Below are 22,873 nucleotides of genomic sequence, written 5' to 3'. Positions count from 1 at the left end.
CTAATCTCAGGAACTACTGGTTCGATTTGAAAAATTCTTTCAGTGTTAGATAGCCCATTTATCGAGGAAGGTTATAGGCTATATAACATCACGCTACGGTCATTAGGAGCGGAGTAGCAACGAAAAATGTTATAAAAACGCGGAACATTTTTACCAATTCTCTTAGGTGACGCAAGCGAAGTTGCGGGGGTCAGCTATCGATTATAATCATTGTTTATAAAATACTACACAAAAATAAGTATTGATTTGCTATCAGACACCGAGACAGACAAATTTTATGACATATAGTAATATTGGTGAACAGCCCTCTCATAAACTGTATTTTTATATGAGAGCCGAAATGTCGACACCTGCTACGTATCTCCCCTCTCTTTCTAGCATAATACTTTAACGATCAATTTAGATTAATGTCAGATTACATTTTACCGCAGTTTGAAAACCGTCTCAAATGGCAGTTTAGGAAACATTTTGTTTGATTAAAATAAGTACCTATCAAGAACATTAATTTCCTTTGACGATATTCCGATTAAGTCGTTTTCCGACTTGGATAATTGAGCGTTTAAAGTGTAAGTGTACCAACTGTTACTTTAAATACTGGCAAAAGACAACGTTCTAAAAAGAATATGAAAACAAAAAAGAAGAAATAGCGATGCTACGAAATACTCATTGTAGTGAATGAGTCACGCTAGGTGCTTCAAGGATAAAAAACCTGTTTTTATTTTTTTCGTATCTTCAAAAATGACCGAGATATTAAACGTCAGAGTATGGCCTTCGCGCCAAACTCCGGCGAAGCGGCCGCACCTACGTGTGACGTCATCTCACGACACTGCTATTTCGTCAGTACTTGCCGATACCTACATAGGCTCGTTGCGCTCTCGCGGTTTCGCTTTAAATAATTTGTTTTGCTTATAGTGGACAAACAAAATGGTTAGAAAATATTGTATTGTTCCTATGTGTACTAACTCCAGTGAAAAAACACCCCAAAAATAGTTTTTTTCTGTACCATGTAAACTGTTTTATATTTTTGCAAAAGACACCTAATCTAAAACTTAAAGCCCGGTTCAGATACTGTCAAGCGCAAATGTTAAATAGAAGTTTATTGCCTTTTGAACACTTCCTCAAGATCAAGATGCCATATCATGTTTATACCTACCTACCTAGCAATGAATTTCTACCTAACAGTTGATACTATTTAATGAGCAGTTAGTCCAGTCATTATAGTAAGTTCACCTCGGAATTCGAGATACCCAGCTGTAAGTCTGTAAATACTTGTATATTGACACCCTAAAAGTTGTCTCAAAACCTACATATGGTAGGGTGTACGCAACTATAAAATTTCAAGGTCCAAAGTCCCAAAAACCGGTTTTTTGAGCTTTTTTTGTAAATATCTCATTTCCTATGGAATTTTTGCATTCGTATTCATTACCAATATTGTACAGTATAAAATTCTCTACAAAATTTGTTTGAATTTTTTTTTTTACGGTGAACCGTTTTCGAGATTGAGGGCGGAGAGCGCGCGGTCACAGGATCATTTCAAGTCAACCGGTGCCTCCGGTCGAAGATGCGCCATATATAATTGATGAACTATCGATAAATCAATGATTATAATAATAAATAAATTTAACCCATTACTGTCCCACTGCTGAGCAAGGGTTTTCTCCCGTAATGAGGGAGGGGTCAGGCCTTGAGTCCACCACGCTGGCCAAATGCGGGTTGGGGACTTTGCATGCCCTCAATAAATGTATTTAACAAATTTTATTCAAGCAAGGTTTCCTCACGATGTTTTCCTTCACCGTTGGAGCATGTGACAATTATTTCTAATACACACATAACTTCGAAAAGTCATTGGTGTCATTATTTTCTTCATAATTATATTAAATCTATATCTTTTCAATAATACTGATTTATTTGTTTTTTTTTCATCATGTAAGAAGTTATTAATATTAATTAGGTTAAAATTCAAATATAGTGCCTATATTTTCATGAAAAATTCTGCAATTACATGGGCAGGTAAGTGTTGATAAGTTAATTAATACTGAATAAAAAGTGGATAGGTTATGAAAAAAATAATAAAAAATAATGTAATAGTTAATAGAAATTGACAAATATTTATTAATCATTGATTTATCGATAGTTCATCAATTATATATGGCGCATCTTCGACCGGAGGCACCGGTTGACTTGAAATGATCCTGTGACCGCGCGCTCTCCGCCCTCAATCTCGAAAACGGTTCACCGTAAAAAAAAAATTCAAACAAATTTTGTAGAGAATTTTATACTGTACAATATTGGTAATGAATACGAATGCAAAAATTCCATAGGAAATGAGATATTTACAAAAAAAGCTCAAAAAACCGGTTTTTGGGACTTTGGACCTTGAAATTTTATAGTTGCGTACACCCTACCATATGTAGGTTTTGAGACAACTTTTAGGGTGTCAATATACGAGTATCTACAGACTTACAGCTGGGTATCTCGAATTCCGAGATTCTTACCTAATTTAAGCTTAATTGACTGCACTATTCAATGACCTCACAGGCGGCGGCGAGCCGAGCGCGGCGGTTGAGTTGGCGTTGGTTTTTTGTTTTGAAAAAAGAACCCATGTTTAATCAATCTAATAATATCAAAATCAAAATGTTAGTTTAATTAAAAGTTCTCATTACACACCCAATCATATAAGACTACCTACAGAGTAGATTCATGCGTACATATGATAGCCATCAACCTGACTAAAGTCAGAGGCAGGGGTGACAATTTGTTTTTTATAATATTATTTTAAAACTATGTTTTCCAAATTTACACTTGGTAGGTACGTAACACTCATTATTTGTAATGCCAGTTGTACAAACTTTCAATTTAATTGTTAACTACACACAAAAATATTATTAATAGTATACGCGTTCAACTTTGTTTACCTGGGTCTAGTTGATGATTGTGTGCGTGGCGATCGAGATCGAGGATATCTTAGTGGAGGCTTATATTACAAAAAACACGATGATTAAATTTATAACACATACTCAGACTCTTTAAATATTAAATGCAAATCACTTCTCAAATCAAAACTCCGCATCACCCGCAGTCGAACGTTGCGAATGTTGCAACGTGACGTCAGCGCATAGCGCGCGAAGCAACGCAAATTTAAAAAAGCAGTGAAACTTTATAACGCTGTAACTTCGGTAATTTTGGCCCGATTTTGATAAAACAAAAACTATTATTATCAGCATAAGTACACAAATTAAATGCAGTATGTTTAATAGTCATACTTTTGATGTGCTGGTGTGACTCATTATCCGAGTCAATAATGACTCCTAACGCCTACATAATAAGTGTTAGCAACAATTTCAACATCGCCGTTCGTAATCAAGTAAAAGATGGCAGTGCGTATTGTAGGACTGTACGGTGCACATTGTTTTACCACAAATAATCGACAAATAAATAGTAACTATAAACATCATCGTCGTTCTTCGTTCTCAAATAATCTGCGCATTTAATCAAATTAATTCGGCTTATAACTCGAAGTTTTCGCTCTACTTACGCCTACTGCTGCATTAACAGGCGATCTTCCGATCCACATATCTTATAACATTTTTGGGTATTTCCAGGAGACAATTTTTTCCAAACCTGTTTATCGTTTATGTTGACAGGTAATAAATATCTAAATACCTAATAAAGGAAGGTATGTATTTTTTGTCGTAGATTGTGCAATCTTTATTTTCTTTTTTTTTTTGACTTTCGAAATACCTTTGGTCTTAAGTTATACTAATAAAATGGTGCGACCTCATGAGGACGCCGGACGTGGCTTCGGATTCTAATTATAAAAGTTCTATAGGTACCTACCTACGATAATGTTAAAGCAGAGAGACCAGCCTCCGGTCACAAAAAAATATAAATGCGACACTAACTACGACATGGCTTCGACTTGAAGTTATAACGTAATTCTAATATTTATATTTTTGGCTTTATAGCAGGAAAATAAGGTTGATTGGGAATACTTCCCTAGCCTGCACCAGCAAAGACAAAAGTAAAAAAAAGTTGTAAACCAAATGTCAGTAGGTAGTCTCAAGTTCTGTCATCTGTCAGTTCATTTAATTGCGACTATCATGGTCTGTGCCTGTGAGTGAAATGTAAATAGTAAAAGATTCATACGTTTTGCTGCTTTTCTTTTATATTTTTTTTTATTTCCTCGCTCATTGAAAATTGTTCTTACAAAACTCCAAACCGAGATCAATATCGGATGCATCTGAAGCTGTTCTAGTTAAATACAAAAATGAGTTTACGAAATATTAAATTAATAACATTCGACGTTACAAACACCCTGCTGAAGTTCAGGATGCCTCCTTGGCAGTTTTACACGGTCATAGCAAAAGACTATGGATATAAAGGTACGGAGAACGAAGTTAAAATGAAATTGAAGGACAACTTCGAAGTCATGTGGGAGAAGCACCCTAATTTCGGTAAAACGTCGATAGCTTGGGAGCAATGGTGGACGGAGGTGGTGAGAATGACTCTTGTAGACAATCTACCTGCGAATGCCGACATAAACTGCATCGCTAATAAACTGATCAATGAATTTAAAACTGACAAATGTTGGTGTGTCGCTCAGGGCGGCGACATACTTTTGAGTCATTTGAAAAAACAGAACATATCGCTGGGAGTGATATCTAACTTTGACCCGCGGCTCAATGACATATTACAGAACGTCGGCTTGTTCAAGTATTTTGATTTTGTTTTAACATCATATGAAATTGGTTACAGCAAGCCTGATGAGAGGATTTTCAAGAGAGCGATTGAGATGTGTAAGCATGATTTGAAGCCTGCGGAAGCGCTTCACATTGGGGATGACTATGACAGGGATTACCAGGGAGCGAGGGCGGCCGGATGGCATGCGGTACTGATCAACTCTAAAATAACAACTGAGACACCACCAGCACCTCAGCATGTGTTCAATAGTTTAGAAGATTTATATGCCACTATAGGGCAGGACAAACTGAGCCTGTAATGTGTAAGCGGCTGCTGAAAATATTCCTTTCCTTGTTTTACTTAGTAGGTTAATTGGATGGAGAGTTTGTGAAGATGTTGCCATGCAGCAGAGTGAGTGACAACTTTCTGTATTTAGTTTATGGTTATTGTCTTCAGCTCAAACAACATGGTCGCTGAATTGACCATGAAATATGTGGAACATGAGTAATAGATTGAGTTCATATAGGAGCAGTTATATTCATTATTTTACTATTAGTGCCATACAAAAATTATTGCAGGTGACTAGTTCACCACTTGGTTACACAAATCATCACAATGATATACTGAACAATGCATCTGTTATATCTGTTGCTCATTATTATAACACATTTTTAAGCAGCATTTCTTAGCAATGGCGAGATATATTTCAGTCTAGTTCTTACTTATAACTAACTTAAACACTGTTGGTAATATTAGATTAATATAATGTTATCTATCATTAGAGCCATTTGAAGAACACAGCTTCACTGTTCCCTAAAAGAAATGAGTTAGGCTGTTGATCCACAATTGCATACATATGTGTACCACAAAAGTCACATGGATATCAAGAGTAGGTAGGTAACTAAAAGAAATGAATTAGGCTGTTGATTCACAATTGCATACATATGTGTACCTCAAAAGTCACATGGATATCAAGAGTAGGTAGGTAACCCTAAAAGAAATGAGTTAGGCTGTTGATCCACAATTGCATACATATGTGTACCACAAAAGTCACATGGATATCAAGAGTAGGTAGGTAACTAAAAGAAATGAATTAGGCTGTTGATTCACAATTGCATACATATGTGTACCTCAAAAGTCACATGGATATCAAGAGTAGGTAGGTAACCCTAAAAGAAATGAGTTAGGCTGTTGATCCACAATTGCATACATATGTGTACCACAAAAGTCACATGGATATCAAGAGTAGGTAGGTAACCCTAAAAGAAATGAATTAGGCTGTTGATTCACAATTGCATACATATCTGTACCTCAAAAGTCAGATGGATATCAATAGTACATACATACAGACAACACACATTCATCAATTAAAAATGAAAACATTTATTTATAACAACAAGAGGAGCTGGTTATATATGCCTGGCCTGTCTTTTTCATTGCCAAATGGTTTTAACAAACCTATGACGTAATTAACTGATTTCAAGCTATGCAGAACTTGTACTATGGCAGTCAGATAACTGACAAACATAAGCATTTATGTACTTCTAAATACATACTTATGCAACCAAACTCAGAATAGATACTTGTGCTCATCCTGCTAATAGAAAACAAATATTTGTGTGGTGGGATTGGTACCCACAACAATTTGTAACAGATTTATAGAAAAGTGTTTTATAACAAGCCCTACCACTTCCACTTTACAAGCAACTGTTAAAGCCAACAACACTGTTACTTGGCCACTCATCTATGTATGTGCTTCAGTGTCATTGTTTCACCAAAGTCAATGGTCATTTCCAGTTATAAACGGTACAGCCATATCAAAGTGTAGCTTTAACACTTGACAAAACCACTCAAAAGATAGTCTTTCATACTCAAGAGCTTGAGATAAATAGCTATAAATAATACATTCAAAAACACGTGATTGGAGGAGCTCAAGGCCAAGTAAGAACAGCCATGCAAATCTATATCCTAGCTTAAAACCCAGGTAACTGTGTTTTGGGAGTTCCAATAGACAGTTGCTATGTTAAATACTGGTGTTCAGCTACACCCAGTGAGACTGGAAGCTAACTCCAACATAATTGGAAGAAAGGCTAGCCTTGTGATCATGATCTATCTGAATGATTTCCATATCAACTCCTAATCACACTGGTCTTGATTGCCCGGAGAGAACACATAGTTATTTTGCGATTATAGTTTGTGTTCTGCAATTGCTCTAAATGTCTAAATAAACAGTGTAGTTCTTGTTGTTTATATAAAAACTCAAATGTATTCTCAGCTCAGGGACTACTATGGTTGGTGAAAACGAAATTTTGTTAAATAACGAATGTGTTTGTTTATGACCTTTCTCTATTCTATTTTGTCACTGAGTAGGTAGTATCAAATAAATATGACTTATATTATTGAACCATAGTTCAACCGACTTTAATTATTAGAATTGTGTTAATAAGTAAACGAGATTTCGTTCAATATTCGTTTTCATTGATTATAGTAAGGCCTTTATTAAATTTTAATTAGTTTATACAATAATTTGTTGAAATATTCTGCTCAGTGTGTAACGTAAAAAGTAGTCAATTTTATTGTTATTAGTCATTTAGTGACACTATAATACTGAATTATGTGTTTAATAGTGTTTTCTGCTGTGAGTATTATAGTTCCTAGTTTGTTTTTAACTTTGATATTGAAAAGTGACTTTATTAATGTAAATTACATATAATATGGCTATATGATGTTAATTTACCATCTTACTACTAAATGGAGGAGGCAATGGAGGCGCCCATAGCCAGTTGCGCTCACCGGTCGGTAAACGATCTGTGGGTTAAGCAACTATTGGCGCGGTCATTCTATAGATGGGTGACCGCATAGTGGTATTTGAACTGGGCGTCTCCGTGCTTCGGAGGGCACGTTAAAAGTCGGTCCCGGTTGTTGTCTACTAAGATAACAGTCGTTAAGCCACGTCAAAGGCCTTTCGGGCGGCTTGAACAACTTTGACACTAGGTTGACCACTAACCATACGACAAACAAACAAACAAACAACTACTAAATGTTGATCTTCAATCAAATTTGAAACTGGATAAGTGTGAAAAACAAACTTAATTGCTCACACAGCTTTTAATAATAAGACAGTATGTATTTTACGAAATTTATTGTGTTTCTTATTTGCTGTTTATGATGAGTTTCACTTCAGTACCTATCTATTTTATACTTTTTGTAAAACAAACACCTGGCAAATAATACTAATATTGTTGGCCCTTTATAATAAGAGGCAAGGGCACTACTCCAGCCTGAAACATCATGATACACACATAATATCACACCATGTCTTCAAAGGGGTAGCCAGAGACCAAAGAATGCCATTTGGTTGGTTCCTTACAAACTTCCCTTGCCTCATTCACATCCATAAATCTTGTCATACACTATTATGTTAGTCATACAACAATAATTTAGTTAAAAATAAAATAAATTTTAACCTATTAATGTCCCACTGCTGGGCAAGGGTCTCCTCCCATAATAAGGGAAGGGTGAGGCCTTGAATCCACCACGCTAGTTAATATAAACTAAATCAATATTATATTGTCATTTGTCAGTCACTTTTCTTTATCAAAACTGTTGAGTTGTATTGTTGAGTCAATTTTCTTAGTACATTTGTTACATTATTATTTGTTATAGTCAATGGGTATCAAACCCTATATACTTTAGTTTAAGGTATTATTACCATTGTAATATCCTGAATATTTATTAAACTTGTGTCTATTATCCTAATGCTGTTTATTTCATTTTTTCAACTAACTAAATATTATTAATACATTTTACATACTATCTGTCTGCTTGGTATAATCTCAGTTGTCCCCTCTACGCTGTCACCCCGGTGTGACAACTGGGAATTCCCAGTTGTCACCCTGGGGGACAGTGTAAGAGGGGACAACTGGGAATATTCTGTCACTTGAAACACAGTAGACATGTTCATTATAGTTGGAAAACTTAACAGAGAGCCTCAGCTTGAACATAGATTAACTAGATTATAATGAACAATTCTGTGTATTTAAAAAAGTGACTGACTGGCTACCATGGGTCACTGGTATTTTAAATTCTTTTGTTCACCTTTGCTAACTGCAAACCTTGCATACAAGGCTCCCTACTAAGTTGTTGGAATATAATAAACACAGTTATTCAGCCTTCTAGGCTAGGCTGGCTTAATAAGCAGCAAATATGTATAAATTATAACATGTTAAAACTAAATTTTGTCCAGACTCTTAGATCATGGAGGACAAGTAAAGATGTTCGAGCATTTAACTAGACAACGTTACCACATTGGCTTTCAACAGGTAATTAAAAACATATTTTTCCCTATGACCTTATACTATTTTTATTGATATGTAAGATATATTACCACATACACTTTCCACTACAATTTTATATTCTCAGTAAATTGGGATCCATACTTTATTATGGCCATTGGCCATATATGTTTAAGATTAAATTCAATTAATTTTAGTGCTTAGCAGTGTTGAGAGCAGCAATGATATTTAAATAACTAATAGTAACACTAGTCATAATGGTAGATTTGAATTCTATTATTAAAATGTACATACACAACATATTAAATACAAGAAAGTAATTTATGATTGTTCTCAATTTCAGAAGGGGCAGCTGACATTGGCTGATCTGTGCATCTACCTGTGCCGGCATCGAATATCAACAAGTATTCCACTGGCCCGAAGACACTACTACAATGACAGCATAGTTTATATCGTCGCCATAGAACTCAAACCCATGTAAAGCAAACTGAATGTATACCCCCAGTGCACAGACTTAAATATTGACACTTATGATAGTCGTTACAATTACTGAATCTACCACCAGCTCGGAAAGGGGGTAGAGCCTTATGAGAAGAGCTAGCGAGAAACTCACAGCCACTCTTTTCAATCGCCAAGGATTAGTTAATTGATAAGGGTCTGCTAATCAACATTACCAAACCCACTTAGGTCATAACATAAATAAATTACCTATAAATAAGTACCTACTTATACCTAAACTAGCTTGTAGGCTTGATACGATTCAGATTTTCGCAGGTTTCCTCAAGTTCTAAATCATTTTAAAGCACATAAATAAAATCACGCCTTTTTTAGGGACAGGTAAAAGTAAATACCTACTTTTGTTTGCTTCATTCATATCCATACATCTTGCTATACAGGACCGCCGCTTACAAGTACTAAGTACCGAACACCTGTGCAGGTCTTTCTTAGGAGTCCCCTATGCAATTATCATAAAATCACTTTTAAAATGACTTTTTACTGGAATGTGTTTTAGATAGATATATGAAAATTTATCAATGTTTTTATTACTGTCCATAGGAAAACTAAAAAGGTGATGATTTCACAATAGGTGAAATTGAGGAGCTAGCCATACGTAGCACAGCTGTTGCCCTCAGTCTATGGTTAGTAAATTAAATAGCATTTAACGAGGACATAATATTGCTGGGAGGTTGCTTACTCTCTCCAAACATGCCCAGCTGTAGTCTATCAGTAAGCCATAACAAAAGCCTTCAAGCGTCTTCAATCGAAAAACGTTTAAATACCTAACACTATTTTTTACACAGGATTAGGTATTCGTAGGCCATATTTTAATAAGCTTACTGTTAATAGCAGCTTTACAACTACTAACTGAGGTGATCTATGTTATTGTTGTTCAAGCTAATAAAAAAATATTTTACATTGCTACACGAGTGCTGCCATCTATTGGGTGGATAAGTAACTAGAGAGAACAAATAATATATGTTTTACTCTTCTTGTTTAACTCATATATTCTTATATAATACGATATTTTTAAAGTGTACTTATTACCTAAGCGTTAGAGTGGCCTAAGCTTATAATAGAAGCTTAATTTACTTTAGTTATATACCTGTTTTCTTGAAGGAACCGTTGGGTGCTGCTCTAAGGATGTAGGTATAATAATAATAAATCTTCTACTGAACGGCTAAGAACTGGTTGCTGAGGAGAAACAAAGTCGTCATATAAAAGGTAATATACCCCGACATGATACGTAAGTATTGTAACTAGATTTCACCGAGGTACCTACCTACCTTGTTATTAATTCATTTTGAGACTGCAATAGAAAAGAAGAGGCTAAGCTTTATCTCATAATCAGAATAAGATATGTTGATGACTGGCGTTGTGGTATGAAGAATAATTACACGACGAGAATGAACTCAACAATGAATGCAAAGTGAAAATGGTTTGATAAGTGTCTTTAAGGGTAGATAGTATCCTAGTATTATAAGTACTATCTTTTAGGTAGTAGGTAAATACCTACCTACCAAGTAAATATTTTTCCAATTATCTAGGCTTCCACAATGCAAACCTAAGACTAGTAACTAGACAACATTATATGTCTACATGCTGCTGTGTGCTGTGGGCACGGTGCAGTGGTACTTATCTAAAGCAACATTGCGCACTTTACATTTTCAACTGCAGTAGATATCACCTACTTTATTGCTTTAAATACAAAAGTTAATTTAATCAAAATATTTACCTGAAATTACCTTTATTTACGAATAAACTAAAATAACTGGTGACCTTACAAAGTATAAGCTAAAGTAACCCACGTGGGAATATACAAAAAGAAAATAATTATCTCACGTAATACATTTAAAGAAACTAGTTTTTCGATTAGTATTAGGTTAGAAAATAAACAACTAAATCCTTATTTCATGCAATACCTTACATGCTATAGAACGTAAATTGACTTTTAGTAGTTACTGACTATTGTGTGTGACATTACATTCTAAGGTACTTTCTAAAATGCATTTTTAATGTTATTTTTCTGGTATGGCAATACACAAAACTGCTGCGCGTCCATGTCAAGTGTGTCTCATCTGTGTAATACGGGATCAATATAAATTAAAAATGCGGAATCCTCACACAGAATAGTGTTATTTGTGTTCTAACATCGTCCAACACGTCAACAGAAGCTTTTGGCGTCTTCGTTGTAGTCTTAAAACGTCCACACAACGCATCAAATTCCGGACCACTCTGAATACATCGCAGCAAAGAGAAAATGACCGAGCCATCCTTTATCTACGAAGTGAAGTGTTGAACGTAATGTGATTACTGTAAGGTGCATTATGTAGTGTGATCGTCTAGATTGAGCGTCAGTAGCGTGCAGAGCGTTGTTTGGAGCTGACGTGTGTACTATGTGGAGGAGATGATGTGGTCGCTAGCGGTGGCGGCGGCCGCGGTGGTGACGGCGCTGTGCGTGCGCGGCGAGCAGGTGCTGCTGCTCGACACCACCAACGAGGCGACGCTCGGCTGGACGAGGTTCCCCTATGGCGCGCAGGCCAGCACACCCGGCTGGCTCGAGGAGTCCTACACTAACTTTGAGAAGCAAATCAACTGGCGCTCGTACGTGGTCTGCGACGTAGCGCACCACAACGTCAACAACTGGCTCTGGACGCCGTTCATCGAGCGGAGGAACGCCAACCGGATCTACATCGAGATCAAATTCACTATCAGGGACTGCTCACTGTTCCCTGGAAATGCACTCAGTTGCAAGGAGACCTTCAGTTTGCTGTACTACGAGTTTGACGTCGCGACCCGCGAGCAGCCGCCATGGGAGCCTGAGAGCTACAAACTGGTGGGGCGCATTGCAGCTGGCGAGGGCCGGTTCAACACTAACTCTGAGGTGGATATTAACACTGAAGTTAAAAGTATAGCTGTCACTAAGAGAGGAGTGTACTTCGCATTCAGAGATCAGGGTGCCTGCATATCAATTCTGGCTGTGAAAGTGTACTACATAACTTGTCCGGAAGTTACTGTGAACTTTGCCAGATTCCCGGCCACACCCACTGGACGTGAAGTGACTGTGATTGAACAGGCTAATGGGACTTGTGTGGAGAATGCAGAGACTGCACCAGGTGAGGCACCTCCTGTATATTTATGCAAGGGTGATGGCAAGTGGACTCTCCCCAGTGGGTCATGCAAATGTCGAGCTGGATTCGAATCTGATCTCAATAGTCAAGTTTGCAATGAGTGCCCACCTGGAAAATTTAAATCCCACACAGGTGATGATCCTTGTGTGACCTGCCCTGATTATTCAGAGTCCACAGCGTATGCAGCAGCTGAATGTAAATGTGTTCCTGGATTCTATAGAGCCAAGAAAGACCCTAAGAATGTACCTTGCACTCAACCACCATCGGCCCCTGTCAACCTTACAGTTACATTTGCTGATCAATTCTCAATATCTCTGGCATGGCAGCCACCTCATAAGACTGGGGGCCGTAATGATATCACATACAGAGTATTTTGTTCCAACTGTGGTCTCAGTGCTGAGTACAGACCGGCAGCTACTGGCTTGAACAACACTAGAGTCATTGTCATGGGTTTGGATCCAGTTACAGAATATAAGTTTCAAGTCTTTGCTGAAAATGGTGTGACTGAACTGACAGGTGAAGAACCAAAGAAAGTTGAGATAACTGCTGTCACAGAAGCATCTGTAGTGAGTGTTGTCTCAAAACTGCGTGTTCTTAGTGTGGAGAGTGACAAATTGTCATTGGCCTGGAACCCACCACCAATAGACTTGACTGATCCTGATGACACTATAGAAAGCTATGAAGTCAAGTGTTTCCCTAAAGACAACTTGGAGAAGAATGCTAATGCCACATTAAAAATCTCTAAAGATCCTCATGTAACTATCACAGGCCTGAAGAGGGACACAGAATATGGCATAAGAGTAAGAGCCAAAATGAAGCGTGGTTGGGGAGAGTTCAGTGGCATAGTGTATGCACGCACTGGGTCAGTGCTTGAGACCACATTTGTGGGCGAAGAGGAAGGAGCGCAAGTACGACTAGTTGCTGGAGTAATGGTCGCTGTTGTCGTTTTATCTGTGGTCGCTATTATAGCCACTGTGCTATTTTTACGCTCTCGCACCGATGACGAATGCGACAAAAAACAACCGAGTGATTGTAATGCACTTAACTACAGAAATGGTGAAGTTTACACGGGTCCAGAACGACCTGCCAAGACGAGCAGCAACGCAACCACGCCGTTGTTCGCGGGCACCGGCTCGAGGACTTACATCGACCCCCACACCTACGAGGACCCCAACCAAGCAGTGAGAGAGTTCGCGCGCGAAATTGACGCTTCATGCATTACAATTGAAGCTATAATAGGCGGGGGTGAATTTGGAGATGTGTGTCGTGGAAAACTGAAGCTACCAGCCAGTTGCGGACAAGAGATCGATGTTGCTATCAAAACTCTAAAGCCTGGCTCTACAGAACGAGCCAGACGAGATTTCCTCGCTGAAGCTTCGATAATGGGACAGTTTGAACACCCCAACGTAATTTTCTTACAAGGTGTTGTTACTAAATGCAACCCCATAATGATTATCACTGAATTTATGGAAAACGGATCTCTAGACACATTCCTCAGAGCTAATGATGGCAAGTTCCGCGTAGTGCAGTTAGTGGGGATGCTCCGCGGTATCGCTACCGGTATGCAATACCTCTCCGAAATGAACTACATCCACCGTGACCTCGCCGCCCGCAATGTGCTCGTTAATTCACAGCTAGTGTGCAAAATTGCAGACTTCGGTCTTTCGCGAGAGATCGAGTCGACTGCTGACGGCGCGTACACAACGCGGGGCGGAAAGATACCTGTGCGATGGACTGCACCTGAAGCCATCGCGTTCAGGAAGTTCACCTCGGCTAGTGACGTGTGGTCCATGGGGATCGTGTGTTGGGAGGTCATGAGTTTCGGCGAGCGACCGTACTGGAACTGGAGCAACCAAGATGTGATCAAGTCTATAGAGAAAGGATATCGCCTACCGGCGCCAATGGACTGCCCCGAAGCAGTCTACCAGCTGATGCTCGACTGCTGGCAAAAGGAACGCACGCACCGTCCTACGTTCGCTAGCATCGTGAAGACGCTAGATAAGCTCATCCGCTGTCCCGACACCCTGAGGAAAATAGCACAGAACCGGTCGGCGGATCCGCTGGCGGGCGACACGCCCGACCTGATCCAGTTCTCGTCGGTGGAGGAGTGGTTGGAGTGCATCAAGATGTCGCGGTACATCGAGAAGTTCCGCGCGGCGGGCATCACGGACATGGACGCGGTTGTGGACCTGACGGTGCACCAGCTCGCCTCGCTCGGCGTCACGCTCGTCGGTCACCAGAAAAAGATAATGAACAGTGTGCAGAGCATGCGCGCTCAGATCCGCGGCAGCGGCCCCTACGGCTTCCTCGTGTGAGTGGACCCAGTGTGACTTGATCTCGACGTGCACCAACCTTAACAGTGATCTTTAATAATAACAAATGATGCATTTTGTATATTTTTCTAAAAAACTGCCATAGAGTTTAGATATAGGAGTAAAAGAGGACTTCTTTTCATAGTGATGTTAAGGAAGTTTATCTATTTTATTGTGCTGTTTATATTTCTTTTTTTTTACTATTTTAATGATACTGTTGTATTTGTTTAGTGATACAAGTTGAGTGGCAGCTACGGATATACGCCGGCCTAATTTCTAGACTCTTACTGAACAGTAACATCCAGTTGTGAAGCTTTAGATTACCGTCACATAGAGTACAGTACAACGAATTATTCAATATTCTTTGATTTATTTTAATTATTGAAAATTTATCTTATTGACAGGGCTAATAAAATTTATTATGATATTGAATTTATTTAATGAAAATTCATTAATTATGGTGATAATGTTGTTTTAAGTTATTTACTGGCCAGTCTGCCAGTGACGTAGGTGATGTGACATACATGACTTTGTTTATGTAGACTGATGTATATGTCATGGTTTTATTTATGTACTTATACACTTTGATACATTCTCTTTACGCTTTTGAAGCTTATTGTATAAGTTTCCTTTAACATGACAGAATATACAGTTTGAAAACAGCAATGAGTACACAATTATAGATTTCAGGGGAAAATGTTTTTTGTAAAAAATAAGATATATCTAAATTGTAGCTAGCCAATTTTTCTGTAATCTTTTGGAAGAATATTATGTGTATATTCACGAGATTTTTAATTGAGGAAATTGTATAAATGTGCTTTGAACATTGTGTGTCTCATATGTGATAGGATTAACATTGATGCTGTCTGTTTCAGCATATTTATTGTATATTGATGATGATTGATGTAAACATTAGCCAAACAGTCAGCCACTGTGGCCACACTAGGTTTCAATAACATCAATGCTAAACCTATTGTGACACGCTGAAATACTCAGAATGTGTTGTTTATGTGTTATGCTGAACCTCAAACATTGTGATTGAACTGAAGTACTTAACTAAGTTATAATAGAACGACACAAATACGCATTTTAGTTTGTACGTATTCCCTTTTACATCACATGTATATAAGGCTGAATAATTTAGTGTTAAAATTTTGCTTTAATATGTAACTCGAAATTTTTTATATATTTTAATAGAATTATTTTGTGATCAGTTCGGTAAGAGAACTACACAAGCTGAGCAATCATTATATTGAACATTTGGCAAAATATAATCACTTTGGTAATGTACTGTGACTGACTCATGTCAGTGAATCACTTAGTGACTTGGTTCAGGTTTTTATATCCTTCTCGATGAAACATTATCAGTAATTGAGATTACCTAGAATAATATCAGCAACGGTGTCATTGTTGTATGTTCAACATAGTATTGGTCAGTGGTGTACTCTTGGTCCAACACTGCCTGTAAATTTTAACAATGCTAGTGTTAATTTCTTTTATATTTTTTTAACAAATCAGTTCATAAGTGTACCTATTGAAATGCCAATATAGTTTTAAGGCTTTGCTTCCAGCTTGTGATGCGATGCGATTATATAGATGGTATGCTATGCGACTGTGACTAGCTGAGCGTGTTTGACGTCACAATACCAACAGTTTATAAGAGTCCGCGGAACGAACTGCGCGGCTGTGAGTAGAGCGCCTAGAGTGTGCTGACAGTGCTGACACTACTCTCACTCCGCTCAGTGTCTGATCTGTTGAAGCAGTTTTATAGACAACGGCAGCGCGAGTCGCCGCCGCGAGCTGGTTTCATGTTTCCAACGCTCATCTGCATTTATTCATAATGAAGGGACGCGGAGAGATTCTGTACTAATTACTTTGGCAGCTACAAAGTGCACTCATTTAATGAATGTAGCCCCGCAGAGCGTTCCGCCGACGATATGTTTATTTGTAATTATAACTAAGGATTGATTTCATACTTTTATACAGAATAATGTTTTGTATGCGGCTCTTGTGTTTATACCCATTAACGATCATCAAAATTGCTCAATTGACCATTTCATTGTAAATTTGCATCGGTAATTTGATATTTGAATAGTGTTGAAGCAGTTTTGATTAGGAAACGTATATGTTTATCAGTATTGTAGATTGTTTTGTGCATATTAGCTGAATGCGTTGTTTTACATCAACACTTGCATCCGCGATTTGTGTGCGAGCCTTATACAAATAGTCTAATGAATATTAATGATCCATGACTGAGTTTCTCAAATATCTCAAATGCGCTCAAATCTTTAGTTATATTTAAGTTTGATTTACTTCTTATTCCTTTTATTTAATTTTATTTTAACAAAATGTTGTATGTAATAGCAACATGTAACTGCAGCCAACAATTATTTAATATAAACAAAATGGCCGCTGCCAATTTCTTGCCATTAACGAAAATTACATTCTTTTGTCATTTTATTCGCACGAAGCAACGGCAACAAGTTTGGGATCCTTTATGCAAATTATTTGAAACTTAAGTTTAATAACGTGGTTTTTTTATTTTACTTTTTTACGAAATGCGCGGGTAAGGTCAGGTAGTCGGACCTGTTTGCATCGCGTGCCGATTCTAAATAGCATTTTTCCGGCCTGAGCTAGTCTTTGTAATACTGCCTGTATCTCGCTCTGTAGATACTTGTTTTTTTAGTTGGATTACATAAGCTCATTATTGAACTTAGGACTTGACTGTTAGGTGTTAAATTAGGCTTAAAACGAGTTCGTTATTAGACCAGCTGTTTGTCCGTTTTTTAGTTCTGTGTGAGAAAACTTACGACAATTATTATTGTTTGCAGCGGTTGTACCCGCCAACTACTCTACTTTAATTCAATTTTAATTCATGCTATGAATTTCCTCGTCAATTTGCAAAGGCTTGCGTCGTCGATAGCAATATCCTCTCGTTGGCGGGGCTTATCTCCTAAGTCTTGGCAATTTGATCGTGTTTGTGCGTCGAACAGGCAGTTGCTTCGAGACTCGCGCCTCGCCTCGGAACTGATGTTTATTGACGTGAAAATAAGATATTTCTCATATTTAAATGCAGCTATTGCATTTCGAATTCGTCGCTTATTGGTAGCCGATATTAAATTTTTCGTATCGTGGGAAGTTGAGATTCCGTGTTATATATTTAGGTTTTCGCGCTCTCGAGTTTAGTAATATGATTTTCCGGGAATTTTGTAATTTAATAAGGTGTCATTGGAAATTGCATACGAAGTTATTGCGTGTATAGCAGCAGATATTGCATAGCGTCGAGCGTACACGAGTTATTCGTCTTCGTAGAGCTTAGACTTGCTTATATTTATTGTAATCTCAACATCCGTCTCTTGCTTTAACGACAATATCTTGTGTTAGTTCTGACTTCTGACTCAAAGCCAATGCAGAATGTAAGGCTTAGTGCTTTCAGTCGTCCAGTTATCAATTAAAATCGCATTTGTTTTTAGAATTAATTATAACCTCTCAAAAGATTTTATTTGTCATCGTCTTTTGTCTTGACTGGTGGACAACCTTTAAGTTGAATTAGTTAGTCAGTGTTAATGCAAGCTTAAGGCCCTGTTCACAACTTCTAGATATCTCTCAGATAGCTTATCAAAAGGAATTTAGTCAGTTATTTTTATACATTAGTTATCGCGTTAACAGTTAGGTTATCTGACACTCAAATATAAACTGTGAAACTGGCTCTAAGGGTCACTTTTACAGCTTCTGGATAATTATAGGATAACCTGGCCGACAGACAAAGTGAAAAAAATTACACACAAAATAAAATTAATGTATTTTTTTTTATATTTAGAATTTAGGTCGACATTTATATCGCAAGCACGATATTTGTCACAGATAATAAAACATAGACATTGTATGTCGTAGTCGGTTTTCTGTGTAAAAGGTACATGTGCATAATTAGTGTGTGTTCGCCCGCGGGCTGTCATTACCCTCATTACGGTCATATGTACGAGTTTACTTCTATTATTGCCCACACACCCTATCATTTTTATAATCACTTTATTTTACTGCAACGTTTTTTCATATTTTACTTCTGAGTATTGTAAGTGACAATCTATGCGCCAGTTTTATCTATCCATGTTAATGACAGATAATATACATACATAAAATCACGCCTTCTTCTAATAGGGGTTGGTAGAGACCATATAACCTGCTTGCTAAATATAGTGACAACGAATTTTTGAAAACAGCTGTTAGAATTCCATTTGACAAGTTGTCTGATAGGCACAAAAAGTGGTGAAACAGGCCTTAATATTTTCTTTTTTATCAGGAACTTACTTGTTGCCATATAACAGGGTATTTCAACCGAGATTTTATTTTATAAGTAGTTATATGCGTGTACTTAGTTAATGTTTTCTATGTTTATCAGTATTAGTTTATTATTACACTCGAACAGCTATATTATTGTATTTTTTAAAATAAACAGGATCTCTTTTAAAATAAGGCTCGCGCACAAATTATTTGATTATGCACTCAGCCAGTATGTGCGAACTTGTTTCTGTGTATACAAGAGGCGAATATGTAATTATTACACAACATTAATATATTATATTTTATTTATTAATCTTTGAAAAGTCTTGCCCAAGCATATTTTGATTATAGCGAAAATTTATTTATGAATAGTTATTATTCGTCTCTTGTCTCTATATGTTATATAACGAGCAGCATTGTTTGTATATTATTTGTCATAAAACCGAATTTTGGAAGGTACTTAACACAAAAACAGTCGCCAACATGTCTTCCAGAGTATTTTGTTTGACAACACACATTTATTTAGTTGATAATATCATTATTTACATTGTTCTCAAGTTTTACATGAATGCATTCAGACAGAAATGTGAAGTTCAAGTCGAATTTAATTTTGTACAAATATAGACGCAGATAGGGATACTTTGATCCTGCGTCTGGCGTAATAATGAGTTTGAGTGCTAAGTGATAGATAAGTTCAAAGCAAGATCGCGACCTCACTCAAAATATAACTTTCGGTTCACGAACCACACTCACACACACCACCTCCGTCTCGCTACTTAAACAAATGACTTTTTAAATGGATCTTATTGTCTTAGTCCTACCTTCCAATGTTCTAAAGTCTAGTTGTATTTCACTGTTATGTCGTACTGAACTTGTATGTTACACATATGTATTGTGTCATGTGTGACAGGGCGTGTGTAGCGACACATGCTTGTAAGGGGGTATTTTCACTGAAGCTGGTCGGAACCGCGAAATCTCCACTCAGTATCATTGGTCGATTCGCAGTCCGCTGTACTCTGCTTCCGTGGAAATGCACCCTATATGTGTAAAGTGTACCGGTACGTCTGTCCCGTGTCTGTTGTTCCCTTGTGATTAGTTCGCATGTAATCAATGTCGACTCTTCAATGACAGACCGTGTTCATTATTCCCACTTTGCTGTGATCTTATGTATTTATAGTAGACATAAACTAGAAACGCCTTCATGCCACGAATCACACCAATTAAAAATAGTAATAATATTTTATAGATAATGCTAGTGTACGTTCATGAATTTTTGACATTCCTTAAAAATATTTACACAATTATTATATATTCCAGTTTTTTTACGGCAACGATAACATCTTGCAAGTCTTTTACACAAAACAGCTGATGTTATAATTTGCCATCGATTGTAGTAATAGCAATAATTAACATAAGTATAGCGTGGGTTTCAAAAATTCATGAATGAAATATTTACTTGTGGCGCTGTTGTCACGTGTCACCCCGTGTCACCTGTCCCGCCTGGGATCAGATGAGATCAGGTGAGATCAGATGAGATCAGTGGCCAAGTGGCCACGTGCCAGCACCGCCGCTCTAACCATAACACCAAACCGAACATTCAATAGTAATAATCGTTAAAATAATGTTTATTTACTAAACTTAAAGAATTAGCTAGTATAAATGAGAATATTATAAGAGTTTTGATACATTGGACAGATACAACAAACACAAATTATGTCCAGTATTTAAAAGTTGAATTTTCATCTAACTTTTTTAACGCAAACCGAATGATGCAGACGGCGAATGATAGATGTCGTTAGTGTAGTTATTCGCCGTTTGGATTGTGTGAAACGAATCTAATTAACGTAATAAGATGTATATTGTATCCGATAATACTGTATTCACGAAAGCAATAACTAAGTACATAGCCTCTGTTAGACAGTGAGGGCGGCGCCGCGACGACGCTCAGGACCACCCGCGCCATCTTGTCAACTCACACACAGTTCTCTTGCGGCTGTGCGCTGGGATATCTCTACAATTAGTAAAAACGCTAGATTTACTTTATAAAGTCGCGGTTTTCAACATAGAAGTGAAATATTTATTTATATATTTAATAATTACGTACGTTTTCTATTATAAAAGCACTGTCAAACTCTTTACAGCTCCTGAAAAGTTCCTTCCAATACTCTTTTCTTGAGGCACATAAACAGTTTTAATCTACACTCATTGCACTGTTGTACCACAGCACAAGACAAACATTGCAATTACATAACCGAAAATAAATCATTGCACTTCAAATAATCACAAAAATAATATCTTTACTTAGTAAAGTACAAAAATATTTTGTCACAGCCAAATAATTATATTATATTAGTTATTGATTAAGTGAAACAACTTATCAATGAGAATTAAACACAATAATAACTACTCATTGTGAATTGAATTATAAATACATTTTAATGTTTCTTTATAATTGATTTTTATGTGCTCTTATAACACAGCAAGTTAAACGATTGAGGAAAAAATATCAGGAACTTATTTTCAAAGTAGCTTTAATAGTTTTCCTGTAGTATCACTATAGTTTTTGCCGAAATAACACTGCCTTAAATAACATTCTATAGCAATACATTAGCCAATAGACATAAACATACTCCTCTTGCAATCATAGCAATATTTGGTCTATAAAAGTTCTATAAAGAACATTTATTAGATGAAATGATGTTATTAGATTGTATGCAAGAGCTCATAAAGCACAATTTAGATAGTTAAGTATATAAGTCCAGGTTGTAAACACCAATGTGAGTGAAATACCCAGGCCACGGGCCTAACATGAATGTTCAAATATTGAAACACCGGTGCAGTGATATCATCCGGTATTCAGTACAATCTTATAACACCAACTTAGATGTAGTCGAGATATTAGTTAAGAGAAATAATAGACAATATAAAACCAGTAATATTTATCAAATATTTTTATAATAGTATATGAATCCCAGCGCACACCTGCAAGATGAACAGCCCAACAATGTGATAAGCTCCTGAGCCATAATAATAACGGATTAATTAGTATAAAATTGCCTACGCAATAATAGTTTTAATTTTGATCAAACAGCAATTGGAATAGGAACCGTAGAAACACCAATCATAGCCTAATTAATGTAATACATAGAGTGATGTTAGAATTTATTTATAAGTATTCTTTTTATATAGATTAAACGAGAGTGCGGCCGTTGTCCGTGAACGCGGCGCGATTATATTTTAAAGGTCGCACTTTCTGGTATACAGAGATAGTAATAAATTAGAGCAGTTTAAATCTTTACTACGACTCAGTATAGGTGAGAGAAACAATGAAAATGTAAGCTTGGCTATAATTTATGTAATAAACTATTGATATTTACAACGTGTTTTTTATTTATTACCTCTTCATGTTACTCATAATGCTCATGTGTATGTGCTTACCTCACCTGTTTTACCTTGAAACTATATGAAGCTATTTTTGTTAATTAAGGCTTTTGATTGCAGAGGAATTACTTAAAATTGATGTTTTACTACTATGCAGTTTTTATTCAGAATATTAATCTTAAATTACTTGAGAATTAAAACAGGGAAGATAAAGGCTAAGACAAGCAGATGTTGATGCAAGTCATGTTTTGACACCAAAACCTAGAATTCCAGCCTATTTTATTTTAATCTAGAT

The 22,873-nt window shown here is 36.9% G+C and overlaps 2 protein-coding genes across 2 annotated transcripts; both read left to right on the top strand.

The window, feature by feature from the left end:
- The first annotated feature begins 4,081 nt into the window (after window positions 1-4,081).
- On the top strand, window positions 4,082-8,439 carry Reg-2 (Rhythmically expressed gene 2). Its single transcript, XM_076134798.1, has one exon. It carries the CDS (start codon window positions 4,268-4,270, stop codon window positions 4,997-4,999), a length of 732 nt encoding a protein of 243 aa, XP_075990913.1. The 5' UTR covers window positions 4,082-4,267; the 3' UTR covers window positions 5,000-8,439.
- A 3,093-nt stretch (window positions 8,440-11,532) lies between these two features.
- On the top strand, window positions 11,533-22,576 carry Eph (Eph receptor tyrosine kinase). Its single transcript, XM_076134276.1, has one exon. It carries the CDS (start codon window positions 11,881-11,883, stop codon window positions 14,917-14,919), a length of 3,039 nt encoding a protein of 1,012 aa, XP_075990391.1. The 5' UTR covers window positions 11,533-11,880; the 3' UTR covers window positions 14,920-22,576.
- The last annotated feature ends 297 nt before the right edge of the window (window positions 22,577-22,873 follow it).

Source organism: Anticarsia gemmatalis, chromosome Z, assembly GCF_050436995.1.
Source record: "Anticarsia gemmatalis isolate Benzon Research Colony breed Stoneville strain chromosome Z, ilAntGemm2 primary, whole genome shotgun sequence".
Lineage (NCBI taxonomy): Eukaryota > Metazoa > Arthropoda > Insecta > Lepidoptera > Erebidae > Anticarsia > Anticarsia gemmatalis.
The sequence above is the reverse complement of the archived record's forward strand: the minus strand, read 5'-3'. Positions and strand labels throughout refer to the sequence as shown.